This window comes from Tympanuchus pallidicinctus, unplaced genomic scaffold (genome assembly GCF_026119805.1).
Source record: "Tympanuchus pallidicinctus isolate F22 unplaced genomic scaffold, pur_lepc_1.0 scaffold23, whole genome shotgun sequence".
NCBI classification, from domain to species: Eukaryota; Metazoa; Chordata; class Aves; order Galliformes; family Phasianidae; genus Tympanuchus; species Tympanuchus pallidicinctus.
In genome coordinates this window covers 5,825,149-5,845,333 of record NW_026294740.1, presented here as the reverse complement: position 1 = coordinate 5,845,333, position 20,185 = coordinate 5,825,149, and the positions used below count along the sequence as shown (strand labels likewise).

At 55.1% G+C, this 20,185-nt stretch overlaps 1 protein-coding gene across 1 annotated transcript; it reads left to right on the top strand.

The window, feature by feature from the left end:
* The first annotated feature begins 17,002 nt into the window (after positions 1–17,002).
* On the top strand, positions 17,003–19,363 carry RPL38 (ribosomal protein L38). The gene is made up of 5 exons (XM_052687645.1): positions 17,003–17,086; positions 17,267–17,299; positions 17,630–17,690; positions 18,808–18,930; positions 19,285–19,363. The coding sequence occupies exons 2-5, from the start codon at positions 17,297–17,299 to the stop codon at positions 19,308–19,310; spliced, it is 213 nt and encodes a 70-aa protein (XP_052543605.1). The 5' UTR covers positions 17,003–17,086; positions 17,267–17,296; the 3' UTR covers positions 19,311–19,363.
* Positions 19,364–20,185: the final 822 nt, after the last annotated feature.

Here is a 20,185-nt window from a genome sequence, read left to right as displayed (position 1 = left end):
GTGGGATTTACGGCCCGGGCTTACTTATTATCAGACACAGCCAAACAGAAATGATAGATTTCTGTGCCAGCTTTACAGCAGCTCTCGGTGGCTATTAAGGTTGCTAAAAGCGTTTTCCATTCCAAAAAAAAAAAAAAAGAGAGAGAGAGAGCAAAGAAAGAACGAAGGGAAGAAAAAGAGCAAAAGGAGAAATGCAATAGGATCCAGGCTGGTGATGGATTGCAGGAAATAATCCACCCTGGCAGCACAGGACTGCATAACCTTGATGTCAGCGGCTATTTTTCTCTGCTCTATGGCTCAATACCCGTAGAGGAGGGGTGACCCCACTGCACCCCCAGAAAACTGCCCAAATTTGGGGCTCTCTCTCATTTTCACATCCTGGGCGAGTGGAAAGTGGCTTCCCAATGTGCCCCATGCTTTGGGTGCTCGTTGCCACCCATTGGGACGTGGTGGGTGGCGTGGCCATGTCCCCAGGCACGTCCCCACCCCACGCACCCCCCCTCCTTCCCTCCAACGTCACCATTCAATCTCTTTTTGTCATCTCCCTTTCCCCCCCCCCTCCGTGCCGCGCTCTCCTCCCCGCACCTCTGCCATTTTTATCTAACGCTGGCCGTGAAAATTGGTGTGAAATGAAAAAAAAAAAAAAAAGAAAGAAAGAAAGAAAGAAAAAAAAAGCCTTCTCTGCCTGCAGATGAAATCAATTGCTTTGGCAGGTCGCCCGCGGACACCTCGGAGCAGCACTTCCCATCTGCAGGGCTGTGCGCGGATATTTCCCTTTCTTCTCCTGCCTCTCCCCCATCCCTCCTCCTCTACCCCGGCTGTCTTTTGGTTTTTTTTTCCTTCGGTCTTTGCGATTTCACTTTGATGTCGTCGCGATTTCTGCTTTCTTGGCAATCCCCCCTATGTGTGTGCAGGGAGGGGAGAGGTTTTTTGGGGTCTGTGCACGTGGCTGTGCCCCATGAACGGGTGGCAGCTTGGCATGGGGCTGGGGATGGAGAACTCCACGGGTCCCCCCAGCACTGTGGATCTCTGTCGTGTCCCTTTCTGCCCTGTGCTGGGAGACAAGGGATTGCAGCTCAGTGCACCCCAAGGTGCAGCATGAGGGCCACCAGCGCCGGCCCCATTGCTCCCCAGGAGTTTGACACTGCACTCTGTGAAGGCTGCGAGGAAAACATCAGTGACATTCATCACCAAACCCTTGGTATTCTGCAGGAGGCTTCAGCCCTGCAAGGGAAAAGGAAAAAAAAAAAAAAAAAAAGATGCTTTCTTTCTCATGCTTTCATTCTACTTTGAGGTTAATAGAAGGCTAATTTGAAAGCACTCCGTTAATGAGAAAGCTAAAAATACTCCTCCTTCCTTTGGAGGCACGGACCCTTCCTTTGGAGCTGTGTCTGGGAGGCATTGGCTGCAGAGCTGCTCCTCGGGGGCAGCCGCAGACGCGGGGAAGTGGTGACCTCTCCTTGCCCTCTGCTCACTGCAGTGCTATGGATGTGGTTTGGTGGCCTCCCGATGTCCCCCCAAGGCCGGGTCATGCCAGGACAGTGCCGTGTGGCCATGGTGTTTTGGGGCTGGGTCCTGGCATGGGGACGTGCTCTCTCCCATCTGCCCCCAATGCCCGGAGCAACGCATCCAACCTAATCTCAGTGTAAGGGGTGAATTGTGGAAAGACAAAGTATTTATTTACTTTTATGCCAGAGCCTCCCCAGAGCTTGCAACAGACTTCTACTTAAAAGTGTAATAAACAGAGATGTAATTAGTCTATAAAATTTGGACTCGGAGGCTCATTACTCCCAGAATGTTTAGACTGTGCGTATTGTGTCACTGGGCAGTGTCACTCACAGCCCTGTGCTGGCATGAGCACAGCAGCACTGAGCCAAGAGAAGCTCCCAGGGCAGCCCCCAGCCCCACCGCCCTTCGTTCCATCCCCTCTTCCTCCCCACCCTCCTCCTCCTCCTCCCTGCAATGGCTCTGATCCAGCTGTCTTGCAGGGGAGGTGCCGAGGTTGGTGCACAGTTTGCACACATCAGAGCTGTCACCCGTCCCCAGTCACCCATCACCCGCCACCCATTGCTGCATGGAGCTGATGGGCATTGTGTCGTCCCTCCCTTTGCAGAGAACAGACCACAATTCTTTCTCAAAACACAACATGCATCCCCAAACGGGCACGGAGAGCTCAGGGGACCCCAAGGCACAGGGCTGAGGTCGGCACCAACCAATCCAAGAGCTGCTCATGGAGGGGCAGCCATCAGCCATCTGAAAAGCAGCTCCCTGCCCGCACCAGGCATTGATATTTCACTGCACTGGGAGCTGGAGGAGCCTTGGGGCCACAGCTGGTTATCTCTGGGCTTTCTGCAACACCATGGGGAGACGCAGGGAGGTGCCCAGCTCTGCAGCAGGAGCATCTGCACCGGCTGTTGTTCCCAGCACTCATCCTCCCAAAGGTGCCCCAGAGATGTCAAAGCACTTCTAGCAAAACGGAGTTCAGAGGCCACCTCTAAACTGGAACAAACGAGGAGTCTTTAATTCCCTTTAGACAGAGCCGCATTAAAGACTTTTTGTTCTGCTGCTGAAGAAGCGCAGCCCAGCTCCCTCACCTCTCTCCTGCTCTGCTCCCTGCAATCGCCCTTTGAGGAGGTCCGGGAGCGTTTAACCTCCATTTCCCTGCACAATTAAGGAGCTTGATTTGGGCACACGGTGAGATGCTGGGGGGGGCACTGAGGGCAGCACACCGACACCGTTGTGTTGGCTCCCAGCATCTCCCAGCTCCTATGGATGCTTTAATTTTCCTTGGGGTTGGGGGGAAAGAAGAAAAACGCCAGATAATTGTAGCGGAATGGGATGATAAGTAATGTTTGGTATCCTTTTTACAACCATTCCCCAGGGGCCCATTATGGTAATTTTTCTTCTATAACTGGCAAATTGTATAACAAGTCAGATGATAAACTAGCAAGCCAGGCAGAAATTTGCATTTTAATACAACTGTCTAAATCATTTCCTCACGTAGGGCCGGACAGGACACCTCCGCCGTCTCTGCTGCTCGGGATGGCCAGCAGGGATGGGGCTCGGGGTCCCCTCCCCACCTCATAGGTGAGCCATGCCTCTCCTTCTCTATTTCCCAGCCATGAACCCCAGTGAGAGGCAGAGTCAGGTCCCTGCAGCCCACCAGCATCAATCCTGAGCGGGGTATCCGTAATGGCTGAGTGAGATAATGGCAAACGCAGGGGGTCCCACAGGTCCTGGGGTCCCAGAGCCTCTTGTGTGCATGGAGCCAAGATCATGTCCGTGGGATGGGATGGGGGGATTCAGCAGTCCCAGTCCTCTCACCCAGTTTGTGTCTCAAAGAGCTGTTAGCAACCATTCAATTGAAAGCTGATAGTGAAATGCCAGCCTCCCCTGACAGGTTTATAAATAGCTGCTTTGAGCCCAATTTGAAGTTTTGATTAAAAAGAACTGAGGAAAAAAAAAAAAAGAAGAAGAAGAAGAAGAAGAAGGGGAAAAACAAAAGCCAATGGGAAGCTTGCAGCCATCCACCCACAATTGTTTCCCATCCTTTCTCCCCATCCCATTTCCCAACCCCACCAAACACCACCCAGGATGTGGACAGAGCCACAGCATCCTACCAGGATCCAGTGCATTAATACAGCCCTGTATCAGTTGCTCTTCCACACATGGAACCTAATTAAGATTTTATAAACACTCACCCAGCGCAGAGAACTGCCACCACATTAGCAAGGCAAATAGGGCCCAAATTAAGTTATTTTCTTCCCTTGTTTTAGTCCACTTTTAATTAGGTGGCTGCTGAGATGTGGCATGGCCCTGTGTAATTGTGTCACCGTGATTTATTATGGCTTTTCACGGGAGTTACTGCATCGCCCTTTGCATCAGCAGACTCAGTTTGGGTCACTCGTGCCACTAGGAGGCTCTCCTGTGGGAGCACAGCAGGAGGTGAGGGTACTGTTGTTCCCTTCCATGTACTCCCCAGCCCTGTCCCTATTCACCCCTTTCCCCATCCCCAAACCCATCCCTGTTCTCATTCGACTCCCAATTCCATCCCCATCCCCATCCATCTCATCCCCAAACTCATCTCCCATCCCCATCTCATCCCTATCGCCATCCCATCTCCAATCCCAGCCCATCCCCGTGACTATGGTCATCTCCATCCCCATCCCATCCCCATTCTTATCTCACCCCTATTCTCATACCATCTCCAACCCCATCCCAACTCCATCCCAACTTAATTCTGTTCCCATCTCTATCCCCATCCCATCCTTATCCCCATCCCATCATCATCTCCATCCTCATCTCCATCCCATTCCTATCCCATCCCATCCCATCTCATCCCATCCCATTCATCCCATCCCATTCATCCCATCCCATTCTTATCCCCATCCCATCCCATCCCATCCCATCCCATCCCATTCAATCCCATTCATCCCATCCCATTCAATCCCATTCATCCCATCCCATCCCATCCATCCCATCCCATCCCATTCAATTTCATTCATCCCATCCCATCCATCCCATCCCATCCCATCCCATCCCATCCCATCCCATCCCATCCCATCCCATCCCATCCCATCCCATCCCATCCCATCCCATCCCATCTCCTTCCCTGCAGTGGCTCAGGGGCCCCTCCTGCCTCCTCTCTCCCAGGGGAGCACAGATCTTCCACACTGGTAATCACAACACGACTACAAACAGTTACAGAAAGAAAAACAGAACTGAATAGATTCTGTGTCAAAATTTCTAACAATAGGAAATACGTTTTTGAACAAAGCCTGGAGAATCAGTGTTTTCCCTGTGGAGAGGTGGGCACAGAGCTGCAGAGGCATGATTACATCCTTCTGCACAGCCACAACGATAGAAGAACAGAAGCAGCACGCAGCCCCTGTGCTCATCCCATTGCACAGGGCAGCCCAGGACAGTGGGCTGGAAACAGGAGAGGGGACAGAAGGGAAAACACAACCCACAGCATCCTTCTGGGGAAGGCAGATCCTGCAGGATGCTGCATGAAGGGGATGCTGTGGGGTGCCAGCCCTGCACACCTGTTGCCTATGCGGCTGCAGTGATGCTGAGGGCGAAGCTGAAGCACCCGCTCCTGCACCATAACTCTTCAGATGACATTAAAGCTGCTGTCACCTCCTTCCAGCAGTAGCATGAGTGACCCTTGCTCTGTGCCCACACGTTTGCAGCAGATGGTGAGGCTACTGGAAGGACACGTGGTGATGAGCTGAGCGGGCATTGCCAGCAGAAAGGCCACGCTCTGCCCCGAGCTGTGGGAGCTGGGAGGGGGGTGCTGGCAGCTGGCACTGCTCTTATCACAGCTCCCGGATTCCAGGAAAATCCTGGCATGCTGGGCGCTGCTGGGGCTTCAGGCAGGTTTTGTTTTGCTGCGGGGCTCTGGGGACACACAGCTAATTACCGGTGACAACATTTGCGTCGCCAAGTTGCATATAAAGGAAGAAGGAGAAGGCAGAAGCAAGCTGATGGCGCAGGGGGCTTTCACCAAATTGCATCCCCATCCCATCCTCATTTCCATTCCATCCCCACTCCACACCATCCCCATCCCATACCCACTCCATCCCAGTCCCCATCCCACCGGCTAAACCAACCCAAGCACAGCCCCAGCACCGTGCAGCAGTGATGGCAGCAGAGCTGTGGGGTTCGCCACCTGCTCCACCATCCACCATCCAGGTATCGATGAGCCCTGGGGTCAGCTCAGTGCCCCACAGCAAGCTGCGGCAGGGCGGGAGCACCAGAGGGGCAGGAAAGCATAATCCTGGTGCTGGGGGCTGTGAATAATGGGAGAAGAATCCATAAGTAATTACATTCTAATTAATTAAGGGTGACGGATAGAAGGGACCGTCTGACTCCACACAGATCACGCGAGCGGTAAAGGGCCGTTCTGCTGCCACCGTCAAATTGATTTACTGATTTGGAGAGGGAAAAAAGAAGAAGAAGAAGAAAAGGATCTCAGCACTGCGCCATTTGCAGTACAGGATGTCCCGGCTCTGCACTTCCCCGGCGCAGGGCATGCTCCCAACTGCGGCTGTAGCAGCAGTGCCAGCAGCACAGTGGTACCAGCCAGGATGGCTGTGCACCTGCTGCAGCTTTGGGGCAGAGGGGTTTGGCTTTGCCAGCCTCAGCCCCCGGCTTTGTTTGCGAGCTCACGTACAGGCTGCTCACGGTCTGCACTCTGCCATGGCACCTGCAGAGCTGCCAGCATCACTGCTGCCACTCAGCGTGACAGCCGGCACTCGGCAAGGGCTCCTCTGTGAGCGGGGCTGCGATTAATTAGTGCTCTGTCTTATTAGCACCTTTATTCGCTCAGTCCTGTGCACTGCTCTGATGTGAGATGACATGAATTGTCCTGCAAAGGGCCTCTGCAGAGGCTCTGCGTCAGCCCTCCTTGCTCTGCGCCTTGCAACTTGCACTCCAGCTTGCAAATGCGTGCGCACACGTTTGTGTGTGTTTGCATGCATGCATGCGTGTGCAATCACATGCAAACCCACGCACACACCTGCAGCCATGTGCAAACCCACGCACACACACTCCTGCCTCCCGGATGCTCTCCTCCCTTCTCCACGCTGCTCCACACCGAGGCACGTCGGCGCCAGGAAGTGGCTATTGTCACATTACCTTGGAGACTAATTAAGCTGAATATGAGAGCTGGAACACCTTGACTCGGGGAAGGTTAATGGCGCGAGCCTGTCTCGAGGAGGCTGGAGCTCAAGTCAACTCTGCAACATTAATTGTGGTATTGAGCAGCACGGCACGAGCAGCTCCGGAATTGTTCTTTGCCATTACATTAATGGCAGCGCCGTGTCTATATTCTTTAAGTAATTGGCAGCTTTCTCTGGGTCTCGTCCTCCATTTACTTTCACAGGACATTAGAAGTCATTGTGCACAATAGCTTCACAAACGTCGATTGGTGCATGAAGCAGCACCGTGCAGAAAAGAGGAGGATAATCAGGCGGCGGCCAAAGGAAGGGGCAGCAGCGGCAGAGGATTGCATGGAACACTTTCCTCACCCCTCGCTTTGCTGTGCAGAGTTGATGCAATGACAGCGGCACCCCCTCTCGTCAGCCACATCCCTTTATCTTCAGACATGTGGACCAAACTAAAAGCATTCTGTTTGCACGGGACTTTTCCCGGTGAAGCGCTGCACGGGGTGGCAGAGCACAGCGATGGTGGCGGGAAGGCAGGCAGCACTGAGCAGAGATTTTTGCTGGGCTGATCCCTGGGAACAGGGCAGTGGGGAGGTGAGGGAGTGTGGACAGCGCTCGGCCCCCCCAGCTTGGCTCCACCTGTGCCTTCTGCCTCCATCTCACCTCCAGCCCCCAGCTTCATTAATAAGATAATGATGAGTCTCTGAATTTCCAGACGAGAAGCAAACGGCCTGCGTGTGCATTGGTTAATGACAGAGGCACTAATGAGACCTTTCTGAACTGGGCTCCCATTGGAGGATGCAAGCCCACACTCCCAAACCCGCTGCTGCTTGGAGGTGATGGGAGGGGTGTTGCTGCTGTGCTGTGCCTTGCTGTGCCTACTGGGCTGTGTTGTGCCGTGCCATGCAGCACCATGCCACACTGTGCCACGCCATACTGTACAACAACTGGGCCTCCCAGCAAGGGGCTGCACAGCTGGTTAGCATGCTCCTAAGGAGCCCAGCAGGTAATGACAGACAGATTAAAAAAGTAAAACCCAGAGTATTTTTGGTCCTCACACAACACAGCAACCAGGTGCTTACAGGAGCAGCACGGAGAGGAAAGCAGAGGGGGCTGCATGCAGGCTGCACCCCACAGCCCTGCGCCCTGGGCTGCATGAAAGAGTCCCAGGGGCTGCACAGCTCCACCCCCAAACTCTGCTGCCTCTTTGATCCTGGGCTCTGTCCTCCTGGTGTCAAGGTGGCAGGCAAAGCAAGGTCTCGGAGCTAAGGGCCACACTCAGAGCTCGTTCCCTTCCTTAGATTTTAGCAGCCCTGGGAAGGAGAAGTTTAAAGAAAAAGTATATTTTACAAAAATTGCCACCATCCCTTTAATTAAGCAATAAAATGAGTTAGAGCACGAGGAGCCGAGCGTTAATTCATCCTGCAGACGTTGGGCACCGCGCCAGCAGGATCCTCTTACTGCGGTGATAAAATTTCATTTAAAAATGTTTTAACTCTTTTTTTTTTTTTTTTTTTTTTTTTTTTAAGCACTTGTTAATTGAACAACGAGGCTGAAAAAGTTATGAGCAGGAAAAACAACGTGCTGTGAACTTCCCTGCATGGTGAGCCCGGCGCCGCTCGCTGCCCGCAGCCCCTCCGGCACACACGAGCTTCCCTTCCCCATTCCTACATTTTAATCCAAAATTATTTTATCACCCACGGAAGTGAAAAAAAAAAAAAGAAAGAAAGAAAATGCCCAAGTAGTCATTTATTAACAGCTATAAGTATCATTAGGCAGAGAGATGTGGTAAAATATAGATTACACCGGGAAGAACCAGAGATCCGAGTGCCATTTTTCCTGTTCAGCATGTCGTTACGCATCCCGTCGTGGCATATCACAGCGATGATTAGTAGCATCAAATGACTTCTGAAAAATGATTATGTGCCATTAAAAACATTAGTCTGTCTGAAACCAGCACAAACAAATGGCCGTGCCGGGGATGAGTCATTAGCTGCGGGGCTGGGGATGTGATGGGAATCCCGGAGCCACGCGGGTGCCACCGTTGGGTGCTGCAGCTCAGGCACGTCAGGCTGGGGGCACCCATGGGGAGGGCAGGCACAGGATGGGGCAGAAAGTGGCTCTGTAGTTCCCCTCTTCTGGCTGCTGCCCATCCTCTCGCCCCGCTGCATCTCTCCCTTTTACCTTCTGTAACTCTGCAACGTGCCCCAGGTGCCTGCTAGTCCTGGCGTGGATTAGTCTGCAGGTCTTGCCACACCAGGCTCCACCAACCCAACCCTTCATGCCAACCCATCACCCTATCCACGTCACCCAAGTCCATTATCCCAGCTTCATCATCCCCACTCATCCTGGATCCATCATTCCAGCGCATCCAATGTACAATCCCAGCCCATCACCCCAGCTTGTCGCCACGGATCCATCACCCCAGTGCATACAATTCATCACCCCTACAAACCAACCCCATCCCTATCACCTCAACCCATCAGCCCACCTCTATCACCCCGACCCATCACCCAGTCCATTACCCCAGATCCACCACCTCAACCCGTTGTCCTGAATCCATCACCCCAGCCCGTGTAACTCATCACCCCAACCATCAGCCCATCTCTGTCACCCCAACCCATCACTCAGCCCATCGCTCTGGATCCACCCCAGCCCATCCACTCAGTTCCACCAACCCAAACTGTCACCCCGATCCATTCCCCAGTGACTCCACCCCCCTCCATCCCCCACCCCATCCCCTGCTCTGCCCTTCCCCACCGCTCCATCCTCTGCCAGCACTTCTCTCCCCGCTGTTTCCACTTTAAGAGGACATAAATCCAGTTAGTACGTCCAAAGAAGAAAAATCAAAATGTCACATCTGTGGAGACGGTTCAATTGAAGGGGTATTGATTGTCACAGAGAATATTCTCACTTTATTCACCTACTTAGTCCCTTCCCCTAGGCACATATGAATTCATCAAACATTGTCACACCACATAATAATACTTGTTCCCGGGTGTTGTTGCAGCAGCTCAGGCTTCATCTTGCCTTCTTGGGCAAGCAAGAATTTAGGGAAGAAAAGCTTTGCTGGCAGAAAGAGCGCATGAAGGCTGCAGGATGTGAGTTAACCCCTTCGAGGCCATCGTAGCACAGATGAGGAGGGCTCAGATCTGCTCACAGCCTTTGGGTCTGCTCTGCTGCCAACTCTAAGGGACCTGGGGGAAGGTGTTAGTGAGGAAAGACATTTTTCCCTTTGTTTGCAACTATTTCTTGCCACATCTTCACTGCCTTGTATGGCCACGGAGAGCTCTGGAGCTGGGCAGCGTAGTGGGGCTGCTCTCCTGCTTCAGGAGCAGAAACAATGCAGTCAAGGAGAAAACGTGACTGCAAAGGGCAGTACTGCTGCTGTGGGTAGCTGGCTCCTCCCAGCTTAGGTTTTCCTGCTAATTGAGGTTACCAAATAAGAAACACTGCACCAGGTGCCGTGGCTGGGTAATACAACATCTGAAGGGCCATGCTGGGGCCTGGCAGCTACAAAGAGAGGACAGGGCGCCATTCCCATCCGTATCCCCATCCACATCTCCATCCCATCCCATCCCCATCTCCATACTCATCCCATCCCATCCCCATCCTCATCTCACCTTGTCCCCACCTCCACTCCCATCCCCACCTCCACTCCCACCCCCATCCCCACCCCCATCCCCATCCCCATCCCATCCTTTCCCCATCCCATCCTTTCCCCATCCCCATCCCATCCCCATCCCCATCTCCATTCTCATCCCATCCCCACTCTGCTGGTGGCAGCCACCAGCCGTCACCTCCTGGCAGCAATAAATCGCAAACACGAAGCTGGTGTTTCTGATCCGCGTTAGCGTCATATTATTTGCGTGTTAATCTGATACAGCATAATGATTTAATCTGCTAATGGCCCTGATTCAATCTGCTCCTCTCCGGTTTAATATCCTTGTGCTGCGTGCACCTGATTTGCCTATTTATCCTGCTGCCTTTTGGCAGCACGGGGTCGGGCTGGCTGCTCTTGGGGCAGCATTGCAACGAGCCACGGCTGGGGAGCAGCACACACTGCTGCACACCTTGGCTGATGCTCTCACGGGCAGCTCTCCCACTGCTTTTTTCATTCGTAACCTGGATGATGCTGGGAGCACAGCCCTGTGGGGTCGGTGGAATGGAGACATAGGAATATTCGCAAGGCCTCCGATGGGGATGGAAACACCACCTCTCAGCAGCGGTGACACAGAGCTGCTCGTCCCCTGGCTGCCGTGCCACTACCAGACCTCCTCGCTCCCTGTGCAGCTGTTGCTGGGCTGATTTATGGCCACAGAGGAAGCGATGAGGACCTAAGGATGACAACACGGCTCCTGCACTGCGTTCTGACCAGGAGCACAGCGGCTGCATTCCAACAAGGAGCTGGGAACAGCAGGATGTGGACGCTGCGGATCTGGGCTCAGGCTGTACAGACAGATATTTGCAGGACATGCGTCTGCTGATGGGGACGTGGTGCTGGGAGTGCTTTGGAGAATGCACAGAGCCACGTGGAGATGCAACGGGGCAGTGAAAAATGCCATCCCAAGCTGCCCCGGAGAGGAGGAGGCAGCTGTGGGGTGTCGCTGCATAGGCACCCCTGGGTTGGGAGGAAGGTGCTGGGAAACCCAGACAGGGCTTGGAGCTGAAAGCACTAATAACAAGCAGGAGCTCTGCGTGCTCCATCTGCTCACCAAAGGCAGAACAAGGTCTGCTCTGCGAGAGGGCAATGGGAACTGCACAGCGTGCAGCACAGTGGGGACAGGGATGGGATGGAGCTGCAGGCCTGCGCCACGTCCCCGCGCTGTGTTCCCTCCGTCCCCAAGGAGGCAACTCCTTTCCCTCCAGCCTGCAGCTATATGGATGCAAAGCAAATGTCCCCCCTGGCCAAGTACGACAGCACACAGCAAGCGGAGGGGCTTGTCAGCATTCCTGGGAACAAACCGAACACACAGAGCTTCGCCTTCGCCTCCGGAGAGCCCTGGGCGCCCTGCGCTGCCCAGCCTTGATCCCACCGCTGCTGAGCTGGAATCGTAATTACCCGCATTCATCTGGCCTCTGTTCTCGCTCCTCTCGCCTGACTTGAAATGATTTTTGGAGGCAGTTGGTGGCGAGGGAGTACAGCTGCCGCTAAGTTATCCAAACGATTTATCTTAAGATTCATACAGAATTCATTGTGCAGGGAGCCTGGGCAATGTCGGCTTTTAATATTCATGCGGATTTGGAGGCAGTGTTAATCACAGGGTCTGACAATTTGCACTTCCCTTAATTGCCCGTGCAGCAGCTCTGTCTGACCGCCAGCCCCCGTTCCCACCACGCTCCAGGGCAGGCGGTGCTCCGGCGGGGCAGCAGCGTGCTCAGCCACATCCCACACCTGAGCTGCCCCAGGGCCAGGGCTGTGCGTGCAAGCACCTCAGCACCTCCTGCGCGCTCCTGAGCGCCAGAAGTGGTGCGTGGCTCTGCGCAGAGGGGAGCAGCCCCGGCTGAGAAGCCTCCAATCTGCTTTGGGGTGATGTGTGCAGGGCATTCCCAGCGCCACACAGCTGACGGCACAGTGCAGAGACATGCACGCCCTGCACCGTGTGCTCCAGTGCCGGCGGCGGACACCACCATAGGGGCTCTCACACGTCCCACAGAGCCCTGCGGGTGCTGCCCCTGTCCCCCTCCCCGCCGTCCCATTGCCGTCCCCGTGGCAGGCGTTCCCTGTCACCGCTGTCACTCCGCTCCCATCCTGCCGGCTGCCACCGAGCGGGGACAGAATACCAATGAGGGACACGGAGCTGCAGGCTGACGGGCAGCCTCTCCTCGCAGAGCAGCACCCCCAGGGGTGGGGACACCGTGCCCCGCGTGTGCCGGGAGCGGGGGCAGCTCCCCCTGCAATGTGTCAGAGAGGTGCTGAGACCCTGCAGCTCGTGGCACAGATCTGTCACCAGCAGATTCTGATGGCAAAGCTGTGGGGACAAACCCGAGGCCACCTGCCTGGCAGCGGGACCCCGATGTCACCGCCGCCCCCGAGCAGTGCCACACAGGACCCCCCAGCTGCTGGTTTCCAAGCAGCCAACGCTCAGCTCGGTGCAGAGAGGGCCCGGGTGAGTTCTCAGCTGTCCTCGTGCTGTAATTGTCCTAATTAGATCTACGTATTTTGATGAAGGATTCACAAGGAAAAAAAAAAACAAAAAAGGCAAGGCAGGAGGAGATAATCGAATCGCAGATGACATTGCCATCACCCAATCTCTCCACACGGCTTCTGCTGCAGCCGAGTCTGAAAATTATGCATAAGGGGGGAGGAAAATTACCATAATCTTCCTCTGCAGGATGACACCAAATTTGACTTGAGCTGCACGGGGTGGCGGGGAGCCAGGCGGCACCACAGCTGCTCTGCCCTTGCCCCGCTGGTGCCATCAGTGATGTCACTGCGCAGTGCCACACATCTGCCCATCCTGAGTCCCACGGCTGCCAACCCCTCCGACCCAGCACGTGGCTTTTGAGGCTCTGTGCAGCACCAGTGGGGACCCCAAGGTGAGCGATGTTGGCATTTCCCCACGGAGGCACAGGGGACTTCATGGCAACGTGGGAACACTGGTGGCACACAGGGACACTGTGCAGGGCTCAGCCAGAGGAAGAGTTGCTTTCCTTGCTGTAGCAAAATGCAATTAAGGTGGGCTTGCCCAACCTCCCTTTTCTCTGCACATCTCTCCTGAGTCGCCAAGAAGCCCCTTTGGAGAGGCAGCCATGGAGCAGGCGTTTGCACAGCACCAAGCCCTGCTCATGCTGTGCCGTGGTGGTGGATTAAGGGCACCTGGCAGGGGAGCCCCAGCAAGGGCATGACAAGAGCACCCAGGGCTCTCACGGGCACTGATGGGTGAGGAGCCTCCTGAATGTCATCCTTAGAGCCCGCGTTTCTGCTGCTGCTGTGCTCCTGGTGCTGCCTTCCTGCAGGGCTCACCATAAGCTCCAGGCTCTGCTCCCACATCACCTGCACAGATCCCAGCGCTGCAGAGGACAAGGGGACCCGTCCCTGTGCAGCCACAGCAGCCCCACATCTCACCGAGGGACCCCTCTGTGCCCCCACTGAGCCCAGCACAACTCATGGCAGTGATGGTGAGCAGGATCTGACCCAGCCCAGCCCTACTGTGCAACAATATTCCCGCGCCTCAAACAGCCCCCCGATGCCTGCAGGAAAACTTCCACCGCATTCCTTCTCCTCTTATCGCGGCGAGGAGGGGCTCCTGCCCGACTGACACCGCTGCTCTGCTACAGAGGGCACAGTTTCTGTGCTCCCCTCCTCCCCAAATTCGCTCCCACTTTGCATAAGAACGGGAGCTTTTGTTTCGTGGGATTTCACCCCCTCCACTGCCTGTTCCCCACCTCCAGCCTGAGCCGCCTTTGTCCTCAGCACATAAAGAACAAAAGGGGAGACGGAGAAAATACGATCTCGCCTGCAAATGGGCTTTTTTTCCCCCCTCCAAGTCGACCATGAAGCGTCGGATGCTCTTTAAGGACCCGGCTGACGAATGGCAGAGCACGGGGCTGCCATTAGCAGCCGATTGATCGGCTCTTGGCAGCGCTGCCAGGGCACTGTGCTCCGAGAGGTGAGAGAGGAAGAGAGAATGAAGGGAAGTGCCGAGTGATTGGGAATAGTTTTCAGTCCCTGATAGCAATAAACGCATTCAGCAAATTGCGCTCTCGCTTCGGAGTAGCTGATGGTGACGCACGGCCTTTCTTCTCTAAACCAGGGGGGAACCTCAAGTAAACAGGGGCAAAAATCCATTCCTGCCTCAGTTTGCTCCCTGAACGGGGACCCTCCCTGCCAACCTGTCCTTCCACGTCTCCTGTTAGCTATGCTTCCTTCCCACCTCTGTCCAGCGCTGCTGACAAGCACAGGTGATGCTTGCACCTGCCCGGCTCAGCCAGCCCTGCTGCTCACCTGCTGGCAGCTCCTTTGGGGAGCAGCAGTGCCCACTGTGCTCAGAGCACCCACAGGACCAAGCAGCCGTGTGCTTTTCCTGCAGGTTTTCCCTTCTGGCTCCCACATACCTCCCCTCTGGGCAGGGGGATGTCAGCGTGAACGTTTCCAGAGCATCACATGAGCCCCACAAGCAGGGGACAGCCGTGTTCCTTGGGAGAAACGGGGTGGGAAGAAAGCTGCAGGGCAGTGGGGGCTGCAACAGGCAGCAGCACAGCACAGCACAGCAGCTCCTTCCTTCCACCATGAGAAACAGTTTGCAACCACATTACAGATGGCATAATTACACCTAAGGAAAACAGGGCTGCCCTGGGTGCGTAAACACGGCTGTGACGGAGCAGCGGGCTGCAAGCAGAGGGCACAGCTCCAGCACTGCTGAGCCATGGAGCCGGCAGCAGGTGATGCTGGGCAGACACAACTTGGAACTGGGAGGAGAGAGAGAGGGAGAGAGAGAGAAACCCCATCGGCTGCTGCATCTCCTCCCGGCTGCTGCTTGCTATCTCCTTCCCTGGCCCAGAGCCGGCCGTGCTGCTGCCGATAAGCAGATAGCATCTAATCGCCGGGTGCACACAAATCCTGCCAGCTGAGCTGAGCACGGCGTGCAGCAGGACGGCCACCCGCTGTCCCCAAGGGCACGGGGACGCAGAGCCTGGGGACAAGACCCCCAGCAATGCTCACCTCCGCGGGGCATTTGGGGAAAGGGAAACGTGACTTGCTGGGGGTCAGCATCCCAGGCTTTCCCCATCCCTGCAGAGCTGCGAGATGAGAGTTTTTAATATCAAACTGGTAGCCAGAGGGTGAATTAAGGATGCTAATTGAATTTCACTCGGCGGAGGAGCCGAGGCCGGTGGGAGGCAGGGAGGAAATGTATTTGATGTGTTTTAAAAGCTGCAGTTTCAGAATGCGATTTTTCTCTCTCTCTTTTTTTTCCCCCTTAATTTAAAGCCGGTCATAAAAAGGATCCCCTCTTTGAGGAGCTAATGACTCTCATGAATTATTTTTGTTGATTTATACGCCCACTCTGCTTTTAAATGATATTAATAAAGTCAAAGTGAATCTGTTCCCAGGCAGGAGCGGGGATGGAGGGCGCAGGACCACACAACATTTTGGGCCAAAACTTGGTGATTTTGGGGGCGAGGAGGTCAGGCACCAGGCGGAGGCTGAGCCCCCATGCACGGCACTGCCACAGCTCCCAGATCTGTCCCACATCCCCCCGATTCCCACCTCCACCCCATGGCATCGGGATGTGACATCAGCATTCAGCATCGCTGCCGCTATGGGGCACTTTCCATGCTGCTTTGGTTTTATGATGCCGCCACGCCGCCGCTTAATTCTCTGCTGTCTTTCTTCCACGCTGTTGATTTACGTTGTTAGTGTTTTAATTATACAATTCAGCACTCCTTAAAACATGAAAAACTGCTCAACTTTCGGAGCAATTAAAACGCAGCGGAGTAGATCAGCCGATCCGGGATGAGAGAAGTAAATCAAACAATTACAAAACTCATTTTTAGAGGCGTAGGGAGCGGGGTGGAATTGCCCCACTTTGCCTCTGGGCAGAGCTGCGATCTCCCAACGCCTCCTTCTTCCTTGTAACCCCATCCCATCACTGCGGGGCGCTGCCAGCATCCCTGCAGCTGTCAGAAGAATGGAGCTGCCATCGTCTCCAGCGCGCACAGCCCCTCGACGTGCCCCCATGCAGGACGCAGCACAGGGGGTCACCTCGTCCACCGTTAACGGGCGATGGCGTGGGGCGGGGTTAACGATGCGGGGCAGGGAGGGAGCACAGCCCACCACCGCTCGCAGCTGTGCACGCTCGTGTGAGCTCACACCCACCGCGGTCCGCCCAGGGGAGCCCACGGCCACGTCTGTGCACGCACAAGCGGAGAGATCTCAGCACCCGCTGCTTCTCCCGTTAATTTGCGGCACCTCCCGACCCTGGGCAGCGCCGCCTCTGCCTGAAGCGGCCCCGAATCGCCGGGCGCGGTGGGACGGACCGCCCGACCCCGAGGAGGAGCGCGGATTTGGGTCGCTTTGGAGGATTTTGCGCATGGCTACGGCTCCCTCTTGTGGCCAGGAGGCTGCATTGCACTCAGCTCCTGGGGCGGGCCGAGGGCTGAGAGCCGCGGGGCTACAGATTGGGAACCACGGAGCTGGGCGGATTCGTAGGGCCGGAGCTCCTTCAGCAAGCACCGATCGCGAGGTCACGGCATTCCTACTGTTCACAACGTAGCAGCAGCCGCCAACAAGATCCGCAGAGCCCGCGGGGTGCAGCACCCAACAACTCAGCGCAGCGCCGCTCCGCGTTCTCCCCTCTGGTTTTTGTCCCTCCGCCCGCGCCGTAGCGCGCTGCGAAGGGCGGGGCTTGAGGGGGCGTCCCAGAAGCGGAAGTGCGTCCTCTCCTTTCCGCTCTCTGTAGCCGAGAGCCGCAGCGGTGAGCGCGGGGTGGGGCCGTGTGGAATCCGCCGCCATCCGAGGCCGTGTGGGGCTGGGCGGGCTCGGGGGATGCAGGGCGAGCGGTGGGGAGTCGGGGGGGGCTGATGGCGGGCGTGGGGTGGCCGTTGGGGCCGTGAGGATGATGCGCTGACGCCATCTTTGCCTGTTCCTCCCGCAGGTTGGAACGAGCTGAGTTCGGGCTGGAGTCATGGTGAGGAGGGGGCCCGTGGGGGAGCGGATGGCGGCTCGCAGACGTGTTGTGGGGCTTCTCTCAGTCCGTGGGTGGAGGTTGTCTGGTTCCTTGTGGCTGTGGGGTCCAGTAGGGAAACCTCCATTGTTCTTTGGGTCTGTTTGTGTGCAGAGTGAGGAGTTTTTCCCTTCGTGGTGAGGGGAGGGTGGGGAGAGAGCTGCTCCTGTCTTTGGGGGTGCACTTGGGGGTCTGGGCTGAGCCCCAGCTGAATGGCTGTATCAAAGGCAGAACACAGGGTGAGTATCAGCTCTCGTCCTTGTCCATGCTGACTGTGTTTCATCTTTCAATCAGCCTCGCAAGATTGAGGAGATCAAAGACTTTCTGCTGACAGCCAGGAGGAAGGATGCAAAGTGTGAGTGCTGAAACTGCTTTAGGGGAGGAGTAAGGGTGTGCTTCAGCAGTTCCCCCCCTGAGGGGAGCTGCAGGCCTGTGTCACCCATTGGGCCGAGCAGCTCCATGCTGTGGAAGTGCTGAGGGACTCAGTGCGCTGAGGCTGTGTCTGCGTGCAACACCAGTGGCATTTGCAATAGGTTTTGCTGAGCAAAGCTATCCTGGCTGCAGAGGAGCTGCAGGAGAGGAGGTGCAGTCCCAGGGATGAGCTGGTCAGGGCTGGGTGCTCACTCACTTGGGTTTCTTCTGCTGCTGTTCACTCATGGGTGTTTTTGCCAAACCCAGGTTGCAACTGGTGGGAAGCTATTTGCAAATATTAGCCTGTCTGTGACTTAGTAAATCTTTGACAAGCTAAAAGATGTTGTTCTGTTAAAGCTCTGCGACACCTGACAAGTGAATCACGCTTAAACTCAAGTTTTCTATTGTTGCAAACACAAAGACAATTATAATTGAAAAGCTGGAATGTCTTGTCTCAGTATTCAACAACGTGTGAGGAGTTTTCCTTTATTTTTTCCTGTATGTGGATGTAGCTGTCATGGGGATGAGGTGCTTTAATTCTGGAAATGTTTTGTTAACTCGGTGTGGGCGAGAGAGGGAAAGTTCAGTGTGCACCGCTGTTATATTTGCTGACAGCTGCTTACAAAGCATTTCAGTCCCTTTCAACACATTCTAGATTTGGCAGCAGCTCTACAGCTTGTTATACTGAGCTGCCAGGGCTGTGCAGTGGGAAAGGAGAGCAACTGACCACAGCTGTGAGCAAGCTGCTTAGATAAAACAACCCTGCTTGGCTGTAAAGGAGATGAAGAACTGCCTGCAGACTCATTGCAGGGGTCAGGGCTTCTATTCAGATGCAGAGAATTACACGAAATAAGTCTGTTGTGCACTTCTGTGCTCTGTTGGGAGTTTGTGATGCTGTACACTTCTGATGCTACTTGTAAATACCTGCTATGAGACACAAAGGTCTCCACGCTTGCTTTGGGATATGTAGGATTTGTGCTTTCGCAGGAAATGGACGTGGTTCATAAAAGGGAACATGTGGGGTCGCTGCCGTCCCAGTAACCACTTCCTTAATCCTGCAGCCGTCAAGATCAAGAAGAACAAGGACAATGTGAAGTTCAAGGTGCGCTGCAGCCGCTACCTTTACACCTTGGTCATCACAGACAAGGAGAAGGCAGAGAAGCTGAAACAGTCCCTGCCTCCAGGTATCACCTGCGGGGCCTCCCAGGGGCCAGCCTGGGTCTGGGTTCTTGTGCTGGAGCACAGCTGAGCTCAGCATGGAAGGGGGGGCAGGAGGTGCAGTCTGTGAGTTGCCTGAGCGAATGCTGCTCAAACTTCTGAGTGTTGATAAGTGCCTGGGAGCTGTGGGGCTCTGGCTGCTCTTTGCACAGCTGCAGCCTGTGCTGGCAGGTAAGGGGAGCTGCCCCAGCCCTCTGCAAAGCCAGCAATAAGCTGCAGCTGCGTGTCTCCTGCACAAGGGCAGATGCTGCTCTGCTGGCCAGACAGATCGGGCGATGAGCCACGTTTCAAACATTTTTTTCTCTTTTTCTCCTCCCTAGGTTTGGCTGTGAAGGAGCTGAAATGAACTGTTTGCACCTAGATTTCTCCACGTTTATTACAATAAAAATTGGAACTGTTTCCAGGCGTCAGGCTTGTCCTTTCCAAACGGCACCGTGCTGAAGCCACGTGTGTTCCTCTGACTGCTCTAGGAGGGATGGCTTCTGCCACGCATAGCCTGGACCAGCTACCCCAGTGTGCCAGCTCACAGCCTGGTGCTTCAGGAGCTGGTTTCAGTCTGTGCCCCAGCAGAGCTTGCAGTGAGGGGCACCCGAGGGGGCTGAGGCAGTTGCTCTGTGCGTGTGAATGGAGCGTCCTGTCCGCTGCCACATGCTCTGCTTTCACATCCTAGGTGTTGGGCCTCCTCCACCCATCCAGCTGGCAGCTGCCCGGTGAGACTGCGTGCCAGAGCAGAAGGCTGCTCAGCTGTAGCTTTTGCTGGCATTAATTCGGGGTGAGTCTCCCAGCAGGGCTGCAGGAAAGCTCAGAGCTCCTTGGGCTGGCAGAGAGTGGCTGGTTTATCTGCTACTGTGGTGCCCCATCACCTTCCCTGATGCAATGTTCCCTGAAGTCTTCTGGGGCCCAATGAATGTGAGCTGTGCTGGGAGCACCCATGCACCCATGGGCTCAGGGTCAGCTCCAGACCGGCTCCCAGCCCTTTGCAGTGCACTGCCTCTGGGGAGAGGGAAACAGTTTTCTATTGGAAGATTTTTGCAATAGACAAAATGATCCTCAGTCACTTTGTTTTCTCACCCTGTTCTGATCTAGGTGCAGCTTGCTGTACCTGGAGCCGTGGGTATTAATAACACATGCTTGAGAGGAGAGCCATAAAGAGTAAAACTCCTTGGCAGGGAATGGTATTTTGCCAGGGATTTGTGGTGGCAGCATGGAGTGGAAAGTAGA